Source organism: Piliocolobus tephrosceles, chromosome 2, assembly GCF_002776525.5.
Source record: "Piliocolobus tephrosceles isolate RC106 chromosome 2, ASM277652v3, whole genome shotgun sequence".
Lineage (NCBI taxonomy): Eukaryota > Metazoa > Chordata > Mammalia > Primates > Cercopithecidae > Piliocolobus > Piliocolobus tephrosceles.
Window position 1 is genome coordinate 116,665,725 of NC_045435.1, and position 23,561 is coordinate 116,689,285.

General features: G+C 42.1%; 1 protein-coding gene across 1 annotated transcript in view; it reads left to right on the forward strand.

The window, feature by feature from the left end:
- The window catches only part of SLC7A14 (solute carrier family 7 member 14), a 116,169-nt gene that overhangs the window by 44,239 nt on the left and 48,369 nt on the right, over nt 1-23,561 (forward strand). The window contains exon 2 of the mRNA XM_023213459.2: nt 12,641-13,096. Coding sequence (XP_023069227.1) covers nt 12,793-13,096 — 304 coding nt within the window. The 5' untranslated portion in view covers nt 12,641-12,792. The remainder of the gene's footprint in view (nt 1-12,640; nt 13,097-23,561) is intronic.

Consider the following 23,561-nt stretch of genomic DNA (forward strand, 5'->3'; position numbering starts at 1 on the left):
GAAGAGACAGACATGAAAATATCAACAAATAAATGTCAAATCAAGATAAATTACTCAAAACTAAATGAATAAGTAAATAAGTGAATAGATGGATATATAGATGATAAACAGATATAGATAGATAGATGACTGATAGATACACAGATAGATAGATAGATACACAGATAGATACATAGGTAGATAATGAGGAAAAGAGTACAAGAGACCACAGAGAGGCCAGGGCCACTTTTAGCTCAGGTGGTCCGGGAGGACCTCTCTCTGCAGATACGACATGTCAGCTGAGACTGGAAGCATGAAGAGTGAGTCATACAAAGACTTGGGGCAAGAGATTCCAGATAGAGGAAACAAGTACAAAGGCTCTGAGACAACAGAGAGCTTGATGTATTTCAAGAACGGAAAGGAAGTCAGTGTGGCTGAACCAAAAAGGAGGGTGGTAGGAGATGAACTCAGAGATGAAGTAGACATCAGATTATGTAGGGCCCTGGAGGACATTGTAAAGACCTTAGATTTCATTTCATTTGCAATACAGAACCATTGGAGAGCTTTAAGAAGAGATCCTAGCTCTCAAGTGTTTAACAATCTACACAAGGCAATTGACGAATACATGTTGAGTTGAGGGTCCTGTAGGAAATCAGAGAAGAGGAGGCTCAAGTGGTTAACACATATTTAATGAGAGATGGGTTATAAGCTGAGTCCAAAAGGAACATGGAAATGTGAATAGCTTCAGAGAAAAAGGTGAGGAAAACAGAAAGAAGAGCTAAGAAGTAGGAATCATTATAGTCAGTGGGGAGACCTCCCTGTATCACATTGGATGGTGACTCACTTCGTGTCCATCTCGCAGGCCAGCCTGAGAGCTCCTGGAGGACAGGTGCTATCTTTTTCTTCTTTTTGCCTCTACATTTTGCACACACAGTGCAGACATTAACTAGGTGCTCCATATTTATAGAAATTCACTGCAGATGGTGTGTGTTGAGAGCAGTAAAGCCAAGAGTAGAGTGAGGCTGGGTGTGTTGGAGTCAGGCTTTGTTGAGAATTGAAAATTTGTGGAGCATGTATAATAACCTATATCGACAAAAATAAAGTTATATTTGTCCATTTATTGTTATATCACATGAAATGGCAGTTCTTGACATTTTGAAGGGTCTAGTTGGAATTATCGGACTTAAACTGCAGACTTGACATTTTGAAGGGTCTAGTTGGAATTATCGGACTTAAACTGCAGACTCTTTTAATAATAGAAATTTCCTTTGGGTGCAATGAAATAAATCTCAAAGAAACAGGTGGCCGGCCCCCACAAGAGCAAAATCTGAAGTACAAGAGAAGCCTGGCTGTGGGTTAAGATACAGAGAACAGAGAAAACAAAAGTAATTTCAAATATAAGCTCCAAACCCAGAGGCACAAAGCCAGTCATCCAAATCACAGTTATTGACTTGGGAGGAAGGATCTCAGATGGACAACTCTGTTTAGCATATCCAGAGTGAGTAGCTGCAGGGATGCATCCACTTAAAGACTTTCCTGCACAACCCTGGGGAGGCCAATTTGTTAATATTAATGTGAACAAGTTCATTTAGGAGACTCCTGCTAGAATTGGGCTTCTCCAGATCAGGATGAGAAAATTCCTATTGAAGCCAAATCTCTAGGAAGACTTTCAAGATTAGGTCATCTTTCTTCCCTCAGATCCTGCAAGGAAAAAATATGTTTAGAAGGATCATATAGACAACTAGGCAAATGCCTAATTCTCCTCTGGAGATTATCCCAAGCCTGGGATAACATTATATGGAGAAAATATAGGCTGTTGCATTCACCTTCTTAAATATGGAGCAGTACAGAAAGCACTGGCTTGGAGGTCAGGATACCTGCCATCACTTGGGTGTGGCCTCATATAAGCCACTTCAGTGCTCAGGCTCTGAAGCTGCTCCTCTGAAAGCAGCTGAGAATGACTCTACCATGAGTATTCTTGACAGACAATAGGTATATGTAGTTCGGGTTAAGTTTTTATTTAATTTGGGACAGAATTTTTCCAAAAGCATATAAATGCTCAGCTGAGTGTTTTCAGGAAAAGAGAGATGAGAGAGGTGGCAGTTTGCCATAGAGTACAGAAATATGATGAGAGATATGTCTAAGATAAGAGTGGTTCTTAGAAGATGGAATAATGCTCCCCAGAGATGTCCATATTCTAATCTTCAGAATTCGTGACGATGACAAAGGGAGACTCTGCAGATGTGATTAAGTTAAGAATCTTGAGATAAGGAGATTATCCCAGATTAGAGAGTAGATTTGATATAATTACAAGGATCCTTAGAAGAGGGAAGCAGGGGATCAGAGAGGAGAGAAGATACTATGTTGCTGGTTATGAAGAAGGAAAGAACCATAAGTCAAGGAATGTAGGTGACCTCTACATTCTAGAAGCTGGAAAAGGCAAGGAAATAGATTGTCCTCTGGGACTTCCAGCAGGTACACAGCCCTGCAGACTCAGAGCTGTAAAATATCAAATCTGTTGTTTTCGGTCACTAAATTTGTAGCCATTTGTTACATCAGCCAGATGAACCTAATATAGGAGGGAATTCTGTGAGAAATGTAATAGCATTTCTCTATTTTGCCAGAAAGGCTTCCATTTCCTTCAGTGTCTTAGGAGTCCAGTTAGTGTTCTGTCTTGGGTGTAAGGACATGCTGAGATGGGCATCCAGCCAGAGTGGGTACAGATTGTCTTCTGGGGGCTCAGATTACGCATGGCATGAAGGTGCCAGGCTGGATGATCTCAATACAAATATTATATGATTTCATCATTTCAGAATGGCCTCTACAATCACATTAGGGATGAGGAGACCAGAATTTTGTGCAAAAAGCCACCTTCTGCATCTCTCATGAGTATACCTGGAGTGTTGCATTAAAAAGTCCTTATCAACATTTTCTAAATGAGAAAATAGAAACCTTAGCAAGCTGTGGCTTACTCAAGTCTCATCCATAGCTTGTCCTACAGGACTGGGACAAAACCTCCAGTCTCCTGATTCATGAGTACAGAGTATTCACACTATACTCATGGAATGATAGAGTGCTCTCGCTTTTCACAGTGTTAATTTTGGAAATCTGCATGTATTTAGAAATGACCTATGGACTCATCATACTTCCCAATAACTTTTGTATGCAGTTAAACCCCAAGCAACTGGAAGGCTTGGGAAATATGTTCTAACTAATTAACTTTTCTGGCTAACCTAATGTGAGCCTCAGAAAAAATATTGTTATATCAGTCTTCCATTCAAAGTTCTTCTAAACTTTAATGATTCCCTCTTCCTCTTTGGTAAGCAAAGCATTGCAAACAGCTTATGATCTACTTCTGCTAATACCAAGTCTCTTACGGTGTCTTAGCTACATTTGGGGCAAGGTCACATTTTCAATGCCTACCCTTATAGGTTGCTTTGTGGTTTCCAAACTGCATCCTCAAGCATTATCTCATTAAATCCTCATGACAGGTTTATAAGGTAACTATTATTTCTCCTGTATTTCAGATAATAAAACTGACACTCAGGGATTTTAAGATACAAACCCAAGGTCACACAGCAGAGTTAAAGTCCAGACCTCAGTGTTCTGACTTCAAACCCAGTATCTCTATAGACACAGCAAGTATGGTTGATTTCCTGAATCATTCTCAGCCCTGGAATATACCCATGTATCAGTCAGGATCCCAGCAGGAAGCACGTGGCACACTCAAGTCTGTTATTTTGAGGAAAGTTAATGAAAAGAACTGTTAATATATATAAAGATGAAGGCAGTGGGTAGAGAAATCATGAGACAAAATGCAGTTCCAAGGGCTAGAAACATGAGTACCACCCTCTACCTGAAATGACAGTGGGGATAAAGAAAGAGTTATCAGAACCAGAGAGAGATAGGGCTATGTGGAGAGGGCCACCTGGCTGGAGCCATAGCTAACCCACAGTGACCTGGCAAGGGAAGCTAAGGACAAACACCTGGCCTCCCTCTCTTCCATCCTCCTGATCACCTGCTGGTGCCTCCCATTGACCAATCCAACCAGAGGACAAGGGAGCCTGTCAGCTCCCCAGGACACAGCCAGTGGGCTGCTGGGTGGATCTGGAAGGACAAGCAGAGGACACTCGCACTCCCTGAAGCTGCCTTGTGCCTAAATTCCTGATATTCTGTGGATTACAGTAATTTATTTTATGGCCATAACAGCTACCATTGAACTAAACACACACTAGGAACTCATTAAATACTTTCGCAATGATTAATACAAATTCTTAATCTTTTATGGTGGCATAGAAGGATTAACTGGTTTTTGGTGTTATTTGTCCCTTCTAACAGAGAGGTTTCCCGGTAATAGCTGATTAATGAAGAGTTTTTCATTTCCTGAACTCTGGTTTTGTTCATATTATCACATATACAATGAATAACACATGACACCAAGCAGAGACCTGAGACCCTGACCTGGGAGACCCTGATCCATGGGAGAAGAGTGGAAGGTGATGTCAGACTGTGGCCACATACGCGAGGATACCTGGCCCCAAGCAAAGACCTGATGCCCCAGACCTGAGATCCATGGGGAAGGAGAGGAGAAGGTGATGTCAAACTGTGATGCCCTCCCTGATTGGGGCATTGAAGGAGAAACGTGGTATCTCAACGCTGAGTAACCGATCTCTGAACAAGCCCCTCCTTGCTTCTCCAAGTAGATGCTCTTGAGAGTGTTTTCACCACAATTTCCAACAAATATATACACAGATAGTATTTGCAACCCTGGAGTGTTGACAAACAGGGGAGCAGAATGGGAAACTATTTGCCTAAGTAGAAATATTGTTCCAGACCAGGTAAAGATCAATTATTTTCATAAGGATTTTTTTAAAGAATTATTTCAAGCAAACAGAATTAAACAGGTTTATCTTTATTTTGTTCTGCTTGGTATTGGAAGCAGATTAATTTTTTAATTTACCCATTTACAGGCAATCATTATTTATATCTTCAAAGAATTAATTGTGGAAGTGCAGAAATGAACACATCAGTCTTTAAGTTTCTACCTCAGATGTACAGATACCTGCCCATTTCAGAGAAAACAGCCTCAGAAGAAAAATATAATTGCTTTGCCTAGTGCATAGTAAGGGGTCAGTGATATATAATCAAAACTACGTACATCTTCCTTTATAAGAAAAGTGCACAACTTTGCCCTGTGCCATGTGACTCACCTGTCTTCTATGACTCACCCCACTAACTTTGGGCTTGGTCGTATGACTTACTTTAGTTAACAGAAAGTCAGTGGAACTGCCAGGTCCCAGCAGAAGCAGTAGAGACATTTTACATTTCCGCCAGTTGTGCCATGAAAGAGCAGCATGCATCAGATAGTGATTGCTCCTTCAGCCTGAATCCTGGAAATAAGAAGGCATGTGGAGTAGACCCCTAGTCCAGATTGGGGAAAAGATCTGAAGTCGATCCACTGTCTGGAGTAGAGCCACAGCAAGAGACAAACATCACCATCGTAATATTCAAATTTGAGGTTGTTTATTACCACAGCAAAAGCTGATTAATATACTCAATAACTTTTTAGAAACAAACGAAAAAAAACAAGCTGTGAAAAGGAGGCTTAATTGATGCAACCTTATTTGCACAGCTAAAATATGCAGTCATTGTGGATTCATACTCCCCTTTAAAGACATTCCAAGTAAAACAAAGTTGGTTGTGTCTGAGACTCTACATATAATATAAACAGTCTAGCACATCGTTAAATAATATGGTAGATGATCAACAAATATTTGAAATGGGTTTGATCAAACACTTAGCAAAGATACAACTGAAAAAATTAGCAATCTGAAAATCAGGAACCCTGGTTTTACAGCCAATTGTACATCTGAATGAATTTGTCAGGCACCAACATTGCATGATTTAAGAGGCACGTGCTTGTGCACATGTGCACATGCACGTACACACACACACACACACACACACTGGGCCAGATGGATCAAAAACATCTCCCTTACCACTCTGTCATGGTCCAAAACTGTCAACCATGATAAGTTGCAGCCTGTTTAAGAAATACAAATCAGAATGTGGTTGATCTAGAAGCTATAACATGTGAGGCACTGTTGGTCACAGAAGAAATTGAGGATGTTTAGTCTAGGAAAGATAAGACTCTAAGATATATGTTAGTTGCTATCAAAAACTTGAAGACTTATCCCATAAGCAGATTAACTCTCATCTGTATAGATACAGAGAGCAAAACTGCAGACAACAGAAGAGAGTTACTGGGACACACATCTCAGTTCAGTTTACTAGAGTGTTCTGTCAGAGCTGAGCAGACCCTGAGATTAAGGCACATCTGGCCTGTACCTGGCCACGTAGTATAAAGTCAGAGCGGCTGACATGCAAGCACATCCCCAGTTGCGGTGCAAACATAAAGCCATATCCGGTGAGCTTGGAAGGAGTAGAAGAGCAACAGAAGCAAGGGATCTGCGGAGAGGAGGGATCTTCAGGAGAGGATCCACCATCAAAGCTTACACTAGCTGAGTGAGCCAGAGTAAGCCACAGGCATAAAAGTCAGAAGGGGTCGTGTTTTCAGGGATAGGGTGGTAACTGAAGGTGAACCTACCACGGTCTAGCCATCCCAAAGGTATGTGTGCATCTTGGGGAAAAAAGTCAAAGGTATAGAAGAATGAGAGGAGGCATAACATCCAAAGGCCTAAGCAAATATGCCAGAGGGTCCCTTTAGATAAAGGAAAACAGGAAAGAGGAAAGCCATTGTTCACAAGTTTGAGAAAGGTAAATAAGAATCCCTTGGAGTGGAAGTACCAGGGTATACAGTCTGCAGCCAGGAGAAATCCAGGGGAGGTTCAACAGAAAAAAAGCCCTGATTAAAGACTTGGCATCAGGCCAAAGGCCCTCTGAGTGCTGTCTAAGGAGGTGGCAGTGGTGGGAAGGGTGTCAGCAGTAGGGAACAACAACAGCAACAACAACAACAAAAACACCTGGTGTCAGGGGCCACAGCAGGGTGATGCTAACTAATGCTCTCACAGCATGCACTATATGCCAGGCACAGTACTAAAAGCTCCACACGTATTAGCTCTTCCACTCCTCACCACAACCCTGTGAGCTAGGTACCACTGTGATCCCATTCTACAGATGGCAAAACTGATGCATAGTGAGGTTTGCCCAGGGTCCCTTAGTTAGTAAAGGCAGACCCAGAATTTGCAGGCAGGGAACCTGGTTCCTGAATTGTGTTCTTAACCCAGAGCCAGGAGCTCAGCCCAGAGGAAGAAAAGCAGGGAGGTGGTGAGAGGGTTAGCCAAGACCTGGATACGGGAGTGGGCAGAGACCTCAGGAGGGTCCGCAGATCTCACAGTCACCAGATGGGGCTCAGAAAACAGGCAACGTTTACTGTAACTGCAGCCTCATTTTTCCTGGGGACATCAATTAAAAGAATTTTGTAGCAATCCTAACCGTCCCACCATGTGAAAGGGTTGCTTCTATCAGCCAATGTTTCCTGCTGCCCAGATGTTCCAGAAAAAGCTGGACAACTACTCGTCCGGTGTGTCATGAGGGGATTTTTGTAGTCCCTTAGCATATTTGCAAAGTGAGGCAGGAATGATTTTTGGCTGTTTACTGTTTTGTTAGCCTTCATTTCCTTCCTCTCCTCACCTCCAAAGGCAGTCTCTAACCTAATTCGATAATCCTACTCATTCAGTGAACTACTAAACTGTAATTATTTGCATCCTGAAACAAACCTGCTTTTACCATCATTATCCTTGGAGCCCACTGAACCCTCAGGCATGCCAGCAAGCAGCACAATGATGACTCTCTTGTCCCAGAGGCCCTGTAAGCCTTCCTTAGTTATAGCTGTGAAGTATTTTGAGAAACCTGAATTAAAGTGCTAGAAAAAGCACAACACACATTTACTGCTCATCTTGGAAAGACAACAGCAATGAGCTTCCAAAACTATCTTTGATTAACATAATCTGGGGGTAATGAATATGGATATTGCCAATAGTCACCTAGAAGCATGTTTTCTTCTGTATATTTTGTTCTATCCAGTACATTTCCTACCAAGAAAGGAAACGGTCCCAACTCCCTGTTTGCATCAATAAAGCAAGCACTCAGGGGAATTACGTGAAGAGAATAGGACCAGGGGGGCATTCTTGCCACCCTCACCCTTTGTTTTTGGTTGATTCTCCACATTTTCAATACGGTTTCTAATTACCAGGAATACGAAGTGCAAATAGAAGCCATCACCTTCATAACAAGGCTGGTTTGTTTCTCGGTGTCCTTGTGACAGTTTCTGATGCAGGCTGAACAGGACAAGTAGCCCAGGGGATATCTCCAGACAGTGCCGCATCCATAGTCATTGCCTGCCCAGGAGAGCTGTTAAGAGGCCCACGACCTGCCCAGGGAAGGAAACAGGAAGTACCTGTCAGACTAGTGGCCTCCTGTGGAAAACAGCAATATCTGGTTTTCCACATGGAGCACTTGTCATTATGCCTGGCATGAGGCAGGGAACCTCAGGACTGCTGTGCTAGAATAAGCTGGGGCATTTAAAGAACCCCTGTACATAGGCCATACTTCAGACAAATTACATTTGAATTTCTGGGGTGGGGCACGGGCACCAGCGTTGCTGAAAGATACTTGGGCATTTCCAATGTGCACCCAAGATGGAGAGCCACTGCCAAGGGGTCTCAAGACGGGAAACCCATTCACCACCCCTTGAAAAGCGAGCATGAAGCCCACCTGCATTTACCACAGCCACAACCTGCCACGGGGCCCATCTCCTCGATTCCAGCAGCACATGGCTTGCGAGGCTCTCCTGGGGCCGGCTGACAACTTTTCCCCTTCCTGCATACAGTGTCCTGTGTGCAGGCACTGCCCTGGCTGCAGAGTCCCACTGGCTTGTACATCTCTGCTTACTTGTCTGCCTCCCCGCTGCGGCAGGTCCACACCCCTCGCCTTTTTACATCCATCCCGGGTTGCCTTAAAGAGTCCCGGGGCCTAAGATTCTGCCGCAGCTACGATAAGCTTTTAGAAATGTAAGTCCTCTCATATTGCTCACCTGAATAAAAGCCTCCGAGGACTTTTCACCGCACTGAATATCAAAATCACAGCCCTTTTATCTTGGCTGATCAGCCCCTTGGCAGTCTGACCTCTGCGCATCTCAAACAAGAGAGCCCTGTGGAGCCCAGGGCCAAGCTCTGGCTCTGGTGACTTTGGGTAAGTGACTGCCCCTCTCCTGGCCTAGTTTGCCTCATCTGTAAAGAGAGTTATGTTATGAGGATTAAATTAGTCGACACGACACTCAAATCCTCCTCCTTACCCTATACCAGTCTCACTTAGATCCCAACAGATGCAACACCTGCTCTACCCTCTTGAACCACAATATGAGGAGCACTTCCCTGACACCTGGTACAACTGGCTCCTTTGCACCACGCAGGAGCCAATGCCATGTCCACAGAGACCTTCCCACCCCTTAATCACTCCCATTTTATTTCCTCTAAGCCTGTACTAGTTTAGATATATTTTACTTATTATTGAATATTTATATTTGTATAAACAATTGTTCCTTACCTTGCTCTATGAGGAATACATTTGCTAGGGCAACCATAACAAAGTATTGTGTTGGTGCAAAAGTAATTGTGGATTTTGCAATTTGTGCTTTACTGCAACTACTTTTGTGCCAATCTAATACCACGGACCAGATGGCTTAAGCAATAGAAATGTATTGTCTCACCATTCTGGAGTCTAGAAATCCAAGATCAAGGTGTCAGCAGTATTGGCTTCTTAGGGCTATGAGGAAGAATCGCTTCCCTGCCTCTTTTCTAGCTTCTGGTGGTTTCACGGCAATCTGAAGCATCCCTTTGCTTGTAGAGGCATCACCCCCATGTCTGTTCTCCCTGTGTGTGTGACTTTGTACACAAATTTCCCCTTTTTATAAGGACGTCAGTCATATGGACTAAGGGCCCATTCTACTTTGGTATGACCTCCCCCCAACTAATTACATCTATAATGATATAATTTCCATATAAGGTCACATTCTGAGGTGTGGTGGCTTGACTCCAACATTCTAATTTAGGGGGCCATGATTCAGCCCATAACACAGTCTTTATCCCTCTCTGAAACTGACTGATTTTATTTGTCAACCTGTGTATTGCCTCCTCCCTCCTCACCAAACGTCAGCACCATGACAGCAGGACCTTGAATGTCTCATTTACCACAGCAACTGCTACATAAGGCTGGGCTGACACAGAGAAGATGCTTTGTATAGTTTCTTGAATAGATGAATTAAAACTAAAGCAGCAGGCCAATTTTGTGAATAAAAACACTGAAGCCACAATAGTGAAGCTACTATTCAGTTATTAAAAGTGATGCTTCCATAACTATTGATGTGGGAAAACATCCTAACATATTGTTGAGCAAAACAAGAAAGTTTCAAATCAGAATAAATGATATAATAACATTTATAAAACACACACACACACACACATATATAGGTCCATTCAAACAGTTGTGTAGTTACATAGAAAAGGGTCTGAAAGAATATAAATCAGGTTGTAGCTAGCTGGGTGGTATTTTATTCACTCATGTGGTTTTTTGTTGTTTATATTGTCTGACTTTTCTGCAATAGATATGCGATGTTTGTGTAAAAAGAGAAATAATAAAAGCGAAGCTTTTCAGGGAAAAACAAAACAAACCCTCTCACTTCCAGTGTGATTTGGGCATCCACTATCCCTCGTCCCAGGCTGCAGGCTCCATGAGAGCAGGGACCATGGTCTTTGCACCTACAAGCCTCACGCCATGCTTGGCACATAACAGGTGTTCCTTATATGCTGGCTGAGTGGAAATAAATAGATACGTGGATTCATGTCCCCACAAGACCTCAACCAAAGCAGTTGTTCTAGCAGCCTTCCTGGTAAACATATGGTATATTTTCTTACCAATGCGAAAATCTTTAGAAGAAGAAAGAGGAGAGGAGGAAGGGGACGTGGAAGGGAGGAATGCAGACACTCTATCCTGTTAAGTATCTCTGGTGTGTTATCCAACTATAGTGATATCTAAGGTGTTGTCAAGAATAAAAACACAGCACGAAGCAGCACTGTCAAAGCTAGGAAAAAATTAAACCAGAAAGGCTGTCACCCAAACCTGTGAACCAAACAGCCACATTTCACTTGATTCTTCTAATTAGTGTTTGAAAAGCCTTTAGAAGCAGACAAATGCTACATTAAGTGCTTAGTATTCATTAATACTTTGAGTAGATGAGGTAGGCAGGTACTTACTGAGTATGTAAATGTCCTGAGCTTGTCAGTACAGTATTTGGAATCAATGTCTGGCTATATTTCAAAAATTCTATACATTTATGAGTTTTATAAATTTTATACAGTTTTTATAAATTTTCTTCAGCTTCTGGCTTCCAAAGAAAGTAGCTTCATATATTTGCAGTTTATAATTTACTAAACTTTAGAAATTACCTAACACTGTAGTTCTCAACTCTATCAGATCCAGCACCCTTTTTATAATAAATACTTTGTCATACCTCCTTTTAGTATCCTAAAATGAAATTATTGATAATCTACCTATATACAACATATTTCAGTGTGTAAATACCCAGGCATACCCAAATGACTGTGTCAGATGCTTGCAATACGTGAAAAATCACCGCAAACGTGCCAGTTCCAGATGGCAGGCTGTTCCAGAGTGCGGCATGAGAAATGCAATACCATGGGTGGCATTCCCACAGGGGCCTTGGTTTTCTGAAAGGGCAAACAACTCCTCTTAAGTTCCAAACTAAATACATTATAATCTTCCTTTGATTTATTCTATAGTTATATTACTGGAAAATTCAATTTACTTGTGTATTAAGGCTATCCAAAATATCCTATGAGTTTATATGTAAAAGAGAGTGAGGTTCCAGGCTCAGATTATCATAACCAGGATTTTAATCTACAGGAATGTCAAGCAAAATATCTGAAAGTTGTGTGGTAATGTCCTACACATTTCACATCTCAGGGTCCCCCAAGATGCCAGGAGTACTCCCCACCATTCCAATGTTTGAGAGTTTAAAAAAAAAAAATCCCCAAAACATTTTTTGTTTCATTTGGGAGCCAAGTGCCAAAATAACCCATGTGGTGGCATGGCCCCTCTTGAGACTCATGGATCAATTTTACATCCTTATGTTAAAAAATGTAGATATCGTGCCCCCTCAAAATATGCCCAAGAATCACAGACCAAGTGTTGGCAGAGTCAAGTAAGAGATAGAGGTGAGATGGACGAGCACTTTCCATATACCAGGCATTTTCTTAAGCTCCTTATGGATGTCGCTCATCTAATCTTCACATCAACACTAAGAGAGAGACTGTATTGTCCCATTGGACAGTTGAGACCGAAACACAGATGTGGCTTACCCAAGACCACAGAGCAGTAAGTGGCAGAGCCCTAACTCAGACCATCCTCATCAGGATGACTGTGCAGCACAGTGCACGTGCCGACAGTCCTTTAGGACTGGAGAGAAGAGCAAAGAGAGTGGAACCATGGAACCCTCTTGTGTTATGAGCACACAGGTAGACCAGTTCTACCAGTTCAGGACATTAACCTCCAACCATCCCTCCAAGTCAAGGTTTGTTTCTCACTCGGTCTCATCTTCTGCTTTCTTGTGTTTTTCCTGCAGACATTCATGCCCAGGAGAAGGCTGCACTGGGTCCCTCTGGACCTTTCCTAAAAGGGAGATCCCTGTTCACTAGATGAGTTCCAGAACCATCCACTAAGGCTTTGTAGCCCCCTTCCATCAGCTGACCTTCACTGCATCCCCTATCGCTCAAGATGAGTGGCTTCCTCACCTCACTGGACCCCCGGCGGGTGCAGTGGGGGGCTGCCTGGTATGCAATGCACTCCAGGATCCTACGCACCAAACCAGTGGAGTCCATGCTAGAGGGAACTGGGGCCACCACAGCACATGGAACTAAGCTAGCCCAGGTGCTCACCACAGTGGACCTCATCTCTCTTGGCGTTGGCAGCTGTGTGGGCACTGGCATGTATGTGGTCTCTGGCCTGGTGGCCAAGGAAATGGCAGGACCTGGTGTCATTGTGTCCTTCATCATTGCAGCTGTCGCATCCATATTATCAGGTAAGTGTCTCCATGCAAGGAAGTACTGTGGAAAATGTGCTTACCAGCCTGGTCACTGCTCATACCCCTTCTCCGGAGTATTTAGTGGTGAGATGTATGAAGTGGCAGAAAAGTGGATCATAATGTTCTTTTTTGCCTTGACTTCCAGGGAGGTTAGGGCCAAGTTTTGACTTAATTATAGTTAGTAGCTTCCTTTTTTTTTTTTTTTTTTTTTTTTTTGAGATGGAGTCTTGCTCTGTTGCCCAGGCTGGAGTGCAGTGGCGTGATCTCAGCTCACTGCAACCTCCGCCTCTGCCTCCTGGGTTCAAGCAATTCTCCTGCTTCAGCCTTCTGAGTAGCTGGGATTATAGGTGCCGGCCACCATGCCCGGCTAATTTTTGTATTTTTAGTAGAGACGGGGTTTCACCATTTTGGCCAGACTGGTCTCAAACTCCTAACTTCAACTAATCCACCTGCCTCGGCCTCCCAAAGTGCTGGAATTACAGGCATGAACCACCATGCCTGGCCTTCTTTTTTGTTGTTGTTTTTTGTTTTTTGTTTTCTGGGTTTTAAAAAAAAAAAAAAAAAAACAGAGTCTTGCTCTGACGTCCAGACTAGAGTGCAATAGCGCGATCTCAGCTCACTACAACCTACACCTCCCAGGTTCAAGCAATTCTCCTGCTTCAGCCTCCTGAGTAGCTGGGATTAAAGGTGCGTGCCACCACGCCTGGCTAATTTTTGTACTTGTAGTAGAGACAGGGTTTCACCACGTTGGCCAGGCTGGTCTCGTACCTCTGACCCCACACTTTGGGAGGCTGAGGTGATCCGCCCACCTCAGCCTCCCAAAGTGCTGGGATAACAGGTGTGAGCTTCCACTCCCTGCCTATTTTTTCAATACGGAGAATTATTCTGGTTCTCATACATCTCCCAGCTTCTCATTCCCTGTCATGTTCTAATGGCTCTGTTTTTATTTTAACTGTCCTTTACACTGGAAGGTAGGTCAATCCTCTTGGGGGAGAGGGGAAGGATAGAGCTAAGATATAAATAATAAAGATAGGCAGAGCAGCAAAATGACAAGTCAATAAATCTGGTATGATTGGGATTTGATAAACCTCAAACTGGCATCGAGCCCCCAAGGAGAAGGAAGCCAGGCCAGGAGATTTAAAGCCCTTGTGAGAATCACAGTGGGCCATCTGCCACAAACACCTCCACAGATTTATATTGCACAGTGACAGGTCCACTAGCAGCTCCTTGTCTCCCCTTGAGAAAGAATCATAAAACTCATTTTTTAAAATAAGGTGCCAGGACTTACACGCCTATACTTTGTAGAAATCGCTCTCCTATTGCCTTTTCCTTTTCCTTCCCCTTCTCTTGAGTAGCGATCTACAATATCTTCCCAGAATTGCTGGAGTAGGCCAATGGACAACTTGAGAAAGGAAAACCTCCTGCTTCTTGATGATTGCATTGCAAAAGCATGAGGCTTTTCTGGGTTTTAGGGTGGCAGATCATGTGGGCCAACCCATGTACTGACAGTGAATGTCTTGGTCTCTTCAAATATTTCAGGAGAAGTAGGAATTCTAACTTATATTGGGAATTCTGTGTACCAATGTGTGCCGTCATAAGAAAAGCACTACGTTAATGTCATACATGTAGAATAGTCTTCACATAAAATACAGACTACAAACATGAAACAAGAAAGTGTGCCGGTTTGTATTTAATGTCTCTTTAATTTGATAAGGAAAATAAGCTGAGTTTATTAACCTCCTGTCATGTCTTCTCTTTCCTGTTGGTTTTACTATTTATCCCCTTCTCTCCTGAAGTCATCCTCTCACAAGCATGAATATCCTAATAGTCGAGGTTTCTTCAGAATTGAGGGGTTTTCTCTCCTATTGATGAAAGTAAATTATTCATATGGATGAATTTTGGAAATACTTGCAATTCTATTACTGTGATAGCAATTACCTCCAAACTTTTTTGACAAAGAAATTGACTTACCATGAGTTTCTAGATCTAAATGTGTTATCATGTGGAACAGAATGTTGATAGTAGAACAAAAGGCAGCCATATACTCAGAGGTTTCCACGGAAGGCACAGGGCCGTTGCATCAGATTAATGAAGACTACACGGTTTTCAATAGATCTCATCCTATTTTGACCCAGTCTCCCAGACCACAGTGATTTTTGTGAATGAATTACCTGTGTCTTATTCTTCACAGGATATATTACATCTGTAAATCAGAGCCTGCCCCTTACCCCATCACAGTGCTCATGGGCAGTATATAATCTGGACTTTTCCACTGCTTACATGGAGAGCCTGAGATTGGCCCAGCCTGTGTTATGCTGGAGCCAGCTCACACCAGCTGCCAAGAGTACTGATTGTGCATACCTCTTTCCAACTTTACATTCAATGATGTCATGTTGTTAACTTGGAATCAGCTATGAAGGGACTATGTGTTTGTTGTTGTTACCGTTGTTCAGAGAGTCAGTTGTTAAACCTTTACCAGCACATCACGAGCCCACCTCCATTAAAGACCCTGGTCCTGCCCAGTAACTGAGGCCTTCACCACAGCACCAAGCACAAGAAGAAAAAACCCTACCTCTCCCTAAAACAGGATTCCCCCTCTCTGCATATTGCCCCATCCATAACACTTCTCTATACTGTATGACTGACTTATCTAGCCACTGAGGCCATTTGGAATCCTCCCAGAGCCCCTAGCCAGGCCAGGACCAAAATATTATAACTTACGCCAGTGTTAGCATATTTATAGCAGGTTTCTTCAAGCAGGCCTGTCACTCTTGTGATTGTTGGTCACTAAACTAAAGGAAGTCCTGCTCCAAGTGTCTTCTTTCCACTTTCACATCATCATCACATATTGCCTCACCTTTGGCAAAACTTCCTACTGCTTCTCCATACCACAATAATCAAACTCCCCTATGTCTTCATCCTTTTAAACACATGGTCCTTTTCTCCTGGTCTTGATTAAAACCTGGCTCACCTGAGGGTGAGTCCAGTCTCCACAATTGTGCATTTATCTCCAGCAATAATCACTGCTTAGTTGCAAGAATGAAGTAAAGAGAAAGTGGGGATTAACTTAGATTTAACTTTTTCCAAGCAGAGGGAGAAAAAAGTAATGGGGTTAAGGGTATTTTCAAAGGAAGAGTAAACTGTGCTGTATCACATAATCTAGGCTGGCTAAGAAGGGTAGTGAAAACACAAGAGTGATGGCGACTCATGAAAAGTGGTATAATCGGTAGAAATTGGAATTGTCAATGAGGTCAAGATATCTTTGCCATAAAAATACTGGGAAAGTGAGATAGAAAGCTAGGAAGTGATGGAAATGATAAAGAGTGGGATGTTTGAAATAAAGATTTCAGAAGTAGTATAGCAATCAATAACATTCAGTTTAGACTTGAAACCTGGTTCAGCCACTGACTAGCTATGAGACCTTGAGCAAGCTCCATAATTTCTCTGAACTTCCGTTTCTCCACTTTAAAAATAATAATACCTACTTCATAGGGTTGTTGTCAAGACTAAAGGAGATGCATATTAATTGTCTGGTATGTTGCCGAGCACATAGCACTAAATAAGTGGTTATTATTATTTTGTGCCAAACCCTAAATTAGGTGCTTTCCAGAGAGCATGACTCTTAAAACTCTTTCTCTCTTTAAAGTAGGTTTTATTATCTCCAATTTCACATACGTGGAAAATGTGCAAACCGAAATTTAAATGACAGAACCCACATTCAAATCTGTTGATAGATAGGTTGAGAGATAATGCCAACAACTCTCAACCCTGGCTATGGGTTTAAATCACTTGTTTTTCTGTATTAATGAAAAATGGATTTTGGAGTTCAGTTTTATTGAATTATAATTACGTATCATAAAATGCATCCTTTTTTTATATACACTTCTATGAGCTTTGATAAACACATATAATCACGTAAGCTTCACCGCAATCAAGATGCAGAAGAGCTCCATCACCCCCAAAATAATTTCTCCATACTGCCTCTTTGTAGTTAATCCCTCCTCCCACTCCCAGCCCCTGGCAACCACTGATTTGTTTTCAGTCCCTATCGGTTTGCCTTTTCCAGAACATTATGTAAATAGAATCATTCAGTATATAACCTTTTAAGTTTGCTTTCTTTCACTTAGTAAGATGCATTTGAAATTCATTCATGTTGTTGTGTGTATCAGAATGTTGTTCCATTTTCTTCCCATTGTATGGCTATACCACCATTTGTTTATCCTTTTACCAGTTGGAGGACAACTGGGTTGTTTCCAGGCTATGGCCAATATAAATAAACTCACTGCAAATATTTATGTATAGGTTTTTATATAAACACAAGTTGTGGTTTCTCAAGTAAATACTTAGGAGTGAAGTTGTTAGTTTGTATGGTAAGTGAATGCTCAACTATAGAATAAACAGCCAAGCTTTTTTCCAAAGTAGCTGTATTATTTTTGACTCGCACAGGAACATGTGAAAGTTCCAGTTCCTTGTCAGCACTCAGAATTGTCAAATGTTGTTTTTTGTCATTGTTTTGTTTGTTTTTGTTTGTTTGTTTGCCATTTTAAAAGATATATAGCAATATTTCAATGTGGTTTTAATTTGCATTACTCTAATTACTAATGATGTTGGACATCTTTCTATGGGTTTGTCATCCATGTGCTCTCCTTGGTAAAGTGTCTATTTAAATCTTTTGCCCATTTTTATTTATTTATTTATTTTTTTGAGATGGAGTCTCGCTGTGTCGTCCAGGCTGGAGTGCAGTGGTGCAATCTCAGCTCACTGCAAGCTCCGCCTCCCGAGTTCAAGCGATTCTTCTCTCTCAGCCTCCTGAGTAGCTGAGACTACAGACACACACCACCACACCTGGCTAATTTTTGTATTTTTAGTAGATATGGCGTTTCACCATATTGGTCAGGCTAGTCTCGAACTCCTGACCTCATGATCTGCCCACCTCAGCCTCCCAAAGTGCTGGGCTTACAGGCATGACCCACCACGCCCAACCCTTTTGTCCTTTTTTAATTGGGTTTTTTATTTTCTTATTATTAACTTTTAAGCATTCTTTATATATTCTGGAGACAAGTCCTATATTAGGTATGTATTTCGTCAAATACTTTCTCCAATTTGTGACTTGTCTTTCAATTTCTGTTTATTTCTTTTTAAAAATACTGATGCCCAAGCACCACCTCCAGAGTTTCTAATTCAATTGGCCTAGGCATTGGAATTTTTTAAAGTTCCCCAGGGAATTCTAATTCTAATTACTTTTGCACCAACATAATGGAAACTATTTGGACCACACAATCTTAAGAGAGTTTTTGGCCTTGTGGCACCATTCCCCATGCTATGCAAACCAGCTTATAATATGAAACAAATCTGACTCAGAGAGCAATCTATTTTCTTTACAATTTGTCAAGCTGGGAAGTTACAGCAACTTGCCAAGCTCCTCCCACTAGTCCCACCCCAGCGTTATAATTGCCCACTACCCTGTCACAGATGGAAGAAAACTTATCAGAGGAAGCAGCTTGTGCTTTGTCCAAAAGGTCTTATCTACTCTTCAATAGCTCAGTAGACCACAACCAGAGCCCATAGCCATGCCAACCCTAAAAACCCTTTTGTATATTGCAGATTGTATAAACTAGATAGAGGAAATAGTTTTTTTTCTTCGTGGTTCCCACCTACAGCCTTTTGGAGTGACTGAAGGGTGGAGGCAGGATGGTTTACAGTGGTTCTCTAATGTAGTTGGCTATAGATGAAACACAGCAAAGCCATCGTGCCAGTGACATCCGGTCATTTAAAGCCACAAGAGGCTCTTATGAGTAGTAGAAGAGAGGCAGATTTAACTTTTTTTGTAAATTTATGTCCAGTTCTCTTTTAACATTATTAAAATTGTTCCTCAAATAGAATATAAGTCTGAATCGCTCCTAAGCTCATACACTTTCTATAGTAACCCTTCAAGCCCATTTCTCAAACGTTATTGGTAAGGATTCAACAACAGTATGCATACACAGCATCAGTCCTTTCCCTGGAACACAATACTTATCATTTTTGTCATCTACTCATAAGAAATATTTGGCAAAAATCTAATAAGATAAGGTTCAGTAAAAATGTACTGGGTTCCTACCATGTATCAGTCCTGGGGCAGTACCAAGAATAGGCAAGAAATTGCCTCTTATCTATTTCCAAAGGACCCATTGCTATTGGGTCCCATTGCTTATTGATGGTGATGAATGCCAAACCTGATAAGTGACTATGGCAATAATAGTTGTAACAATGTAATAGTCGTAGTGGCAACTACCACTTATTGAGTACCTACTTTGTACCAAAAGAGTTCTAAGTGCTTAACACATTATTTTACTTAATCTTCACAACAACCATATATGACAAACAGTGTTACACTTACTGCATATTCCAGATGAGAAAACAGAGGATTCTGAAAGGTTTGGTAACTTGCTTAAGGCTCCTGCTTAAGAGGTGACAGCATGAGGAATGGAGTGAAAGCAGTCTGACTCCGGAGCTTACTTCTTAATCATTCTGCTGCCCTGCTACTGTATTAACAGATTACATTACATTCAATTGCAGACAACAGAACACCAAAATAAGGGAGAATTTCATTTCTGTCCTGTGTACAAGAAGCCTGGAGAGAGGCAGCTGTTGTGGCCTCTCAGACATGGGGACACAGGCCCCTTTATTTTTCTCCTGTGCCAGTCAGACATTTGGCTTCCATTGCAAGGTAACTCAAGACTCAAGATGACTGACGAAGCTCCAGTCAGTATGTCTGAGTTCCAGAAGGCAGGAAGAAAAATGGAAAGTTGGGGCAGGTGATTCCTTACCTTTCTGTCCCCTTTTTTGTTGTTGTTGTTTGCTTGTTTTGAGACAGAGTCTCGCTCCGCTGCCCAGGCTGGAGTGCAGTGGCACAATCTCGGCTCACTGTAACCTCCGCCTCCTGAATTCAAGTGAGTCTCCTGCCTCAGCCTCACAAGTAGCTGGGATTACAGGCACCCACCACCATGCCTGGCTAATTTTTGTATTTTTAGTAGAGATGGAGTTTCGCCATGTTGGCCAGGCTTGTCTCAAACTCCTGACTTCAGGTGATCTGCCCTCCTTTGCCTCCCTAAGTGTTGGGATTACAGGCGTGAGCCACCACGCCCGGCCCCTTACTGTCCTCTTTTTAAGAATTTTTCTTATAAGTCCTTCTGCATTTCTCCCACTGACATTGGCCTAAACTTAGACATCTGACCACAGCAGTGAGGCTGAGAAGTATAGTCTTCTAACTGGGTATTTTGCCAACTCCAGAATTACAGAATTCCATTGATAGGAAGGAAAGGAAAAACTGGCTGCCACTGCCACATCTCTAATGGATGCAAAATCCTGAAGCCTTCCAGTTTGCTGAGGTCAATTTTTTCTGCAATATTTAAATAAAATTGGTTCTGATTCCCAATTTACAATGGGAAAATCTAAGGTCCCCCTCAGTAAATGTAGGGAGTTATGAAGCTGACCTTCCTCTTCACTCTTCTGGCTCTAAGTCTCTGCTTCTACAGAGTCTCTGTTTCCACTTTGCATTTTACCTTCTACCTGTTGTCCCCTTTCTTTATCATCATTATCAAACTCATCTGAACAAAGTGTCAGTAATGCAAGATTGTGTGTGCCATAGACTTTATGGAAAGTTTGGACCAGAGATGGGAGATATAGTACAGTCAATCCTAGCAAACAGCAAGCTCACACTTGAATATAGGACACTCCAATTCTCTTTGCCTTTAGGGAACATCCACCAACCTCTCTTCTTCTTGGCACCAACTTTTAGCCCCATGGATGGGCGGCCTTTCTCCCATAACCTCACCTTCTACTCTGCTCATTTTCAAGCCCTAAAACTCCGTCCATATCCTACCAAGCAGTTATTTCTTCATCACCCTCCAAGTTCATCCTGGTCATTCTCCAAAGAATATCTTTCCCCAACCAAAATAATTTATTGAGATAATTCACTAAACAAAGAAGGTTCTCAAAGGAGGGATTTGGGGGCCATGCCGGGAAGGTTAGGTATCATCCTCTAGACATTGAGAAGTTCAGTGACATGACCAGATATGTACTTTAGTAATACAGTGGAAAGAGAATGGAGGCAGGGAAGCTGTTATACACATATCCCATGAAACATACAGGAGATCTGAAGCCCTAGTCCCTGAAAGGCCAAAAGGAAGCTTAGGATGAAGAGAATTTGGGCATGAGTAGATGAGGGACAAGGAGGGACAGCAAGAAATGCTCTTTCTAGCCAAGAAAAGACATATAATAAAGAAACTATTGAAACAATGTCATTAAAAGTAATCGATTTTGCAACACAGTTCTGGTGCCAGAAAATGAAAGTAGAAACAGAAAACTCTAGCAAAGAAGACCACCACAGAACACCACGAGGGGTCTAGAACTCATCTTTGCATGTAGCACACCGCAGAAGGTGCTTTCATGCAGCACCTCCTTCCCATCCTCACCAACCCTGTGGAGGGAGGGATGACTGTTCTGCTCTACAGACGAGGAGCCAGAGTCAGAGGTTAAAGGAGCTTCCTGAAAGTCCCACTGATATTCAGTGCGGTGCCAGAACTCAAATCTACGACTGTAGCATTCCAAAGCTCATGCTCTGCTACTTCAGCAAGCTATCTCTGAGATCTTTGAAGCCAGAAAATCTTTCTCATTAGATGTGAATTAATTGTGATCAATTCCCATTGATTGTGTCTGAAAGGCAATGAAGGGTCATCACACTGAGCAGTATTTTTCTCGACACCCTTAGTTTATGATTTGGCATTAGGGTTTATAATCTGTTTCCTGCCATCCTCATTTGATCTTTGGCACCTTGTGATCCATCATCAGGCAAGCTCATGGTAATGGAATCCCTGGGGAGGAGGTAAGAGAGCAGAGCCCTGTTGAGCAGATGTCTCTCCGCAAGTTCCCAACCTCCTCCCGGGCGGGTTCTTGCAAAGCTCAAACGTAGGCTCCCCATCCCAGTATTCATCTTGGGTTTGAGTTTCATGATCAAAGAAAGATTTCTAAAGACTCAGTCTATATAGATAGTCTGACAAGTTCCCCTGTTTTATCTTTCAGAACAATAAACGATTTTCCCTCCTGAAATTGAAGACAGCCTTGAGAGGTGAAATAGGAGGGTTGGTCCTTTGCAACACCTCCATGATCTAGGATTAGTCATTCATTCCACAACTTGCATTTGTTTGTTCCCCGAAACACCTCTGGAAACTGCTATTAACAACACTGGGGAGTGGAAGAGGCAGGATATTGTGAGGACGGGAAGGAAATGCAAAGATGAACAAATGCATGCCAGTCCTCAAATCTCTGAAAGACTAGCTCTCTCAAATGTCCAAATACACAGCCATAGGTCAAAATCATAACAATGATGCAGCCACTCCTGATGCTTATAAAGTCTCTAAGATATAATTTAGCAAGCACATGATAAATGTTAGTTCATATTATTATTACTATCAGTTTTATTGTTATTAGGCAAATAACAATATTTGCCTAATACTGTGCATACATTGTCTCATTTAATTCTCTCAATCTTCCTATCACGTGGATATTAAGGTCCCAATTTTGTGACTCATCATAAAACTAAACCAGAGCAGTTTTGCTGTGCCTCACACTAGCTGAAAAAATTTGCATCATCCCAAAAAACCCTACAAAATAAATGCCATTATTATACTCATTTTGCAGATGACAAAACTGAGGCTCAGAGAGGTTAGGTGACTTGTCCAGTGGTACAAGGTGGTCAGTGGCAAAGGCTGAGTCTAAATATAATTCAGCCTGATTCCAGAGACCATGACCCCCATGCTGCTCCATACAGACACAAACTTCCAAATTTATTATTTATTTATTTATTTATTTATTTATTTTTGAGATAGGATTTCACTCTGTCCTCCAAGCTGGAGTGCGGTGGCATGATCATGGCTCACTGCCGCCTCAGACTCCTGGGCTCGAGCAATCCTCCCACCTCAGCCTCCTCAGTAGCTGAGACTATAGGTGTGCATCATCACACCCAACTAATTTTCTTTCTTCTTCTTCTTCTTTTTTTTTTTTTTTTTTTTTTTTTTTTTTTGTAGAGACAGGTGTCGCTATGTTACCCAGGCTGGTCTCAAACTCCTGGCCTCAAGCTAACCTCCTGTCTCAGCCTCCCAAAGTGCTGGGATTATAGGTGTGAGCCACCGTGCCTGGCCCACCCCTAAATTTAAAAACTCACCAAAGAGAACCAAATGAATCAAGGAACCTTCACTTTTATTGGGGCTTCAAAAGACCCTGTACATCACCCTATTGATTAGCAGAGCACTTTTCTAGGTCAAAACTTCTCTAAAGCAGGTCATGAAGATAATTTGTAAGCTCAGCATCTTTCTGTCAACTGTCAGCAGTGAGGAGAAAGGTGTTGTAAAGTTCATGTAGCTCTTCTATACAGGGATCAATTGACAGCCCTGTAGGAAGGATGTCAGTTACCAATTCAGAG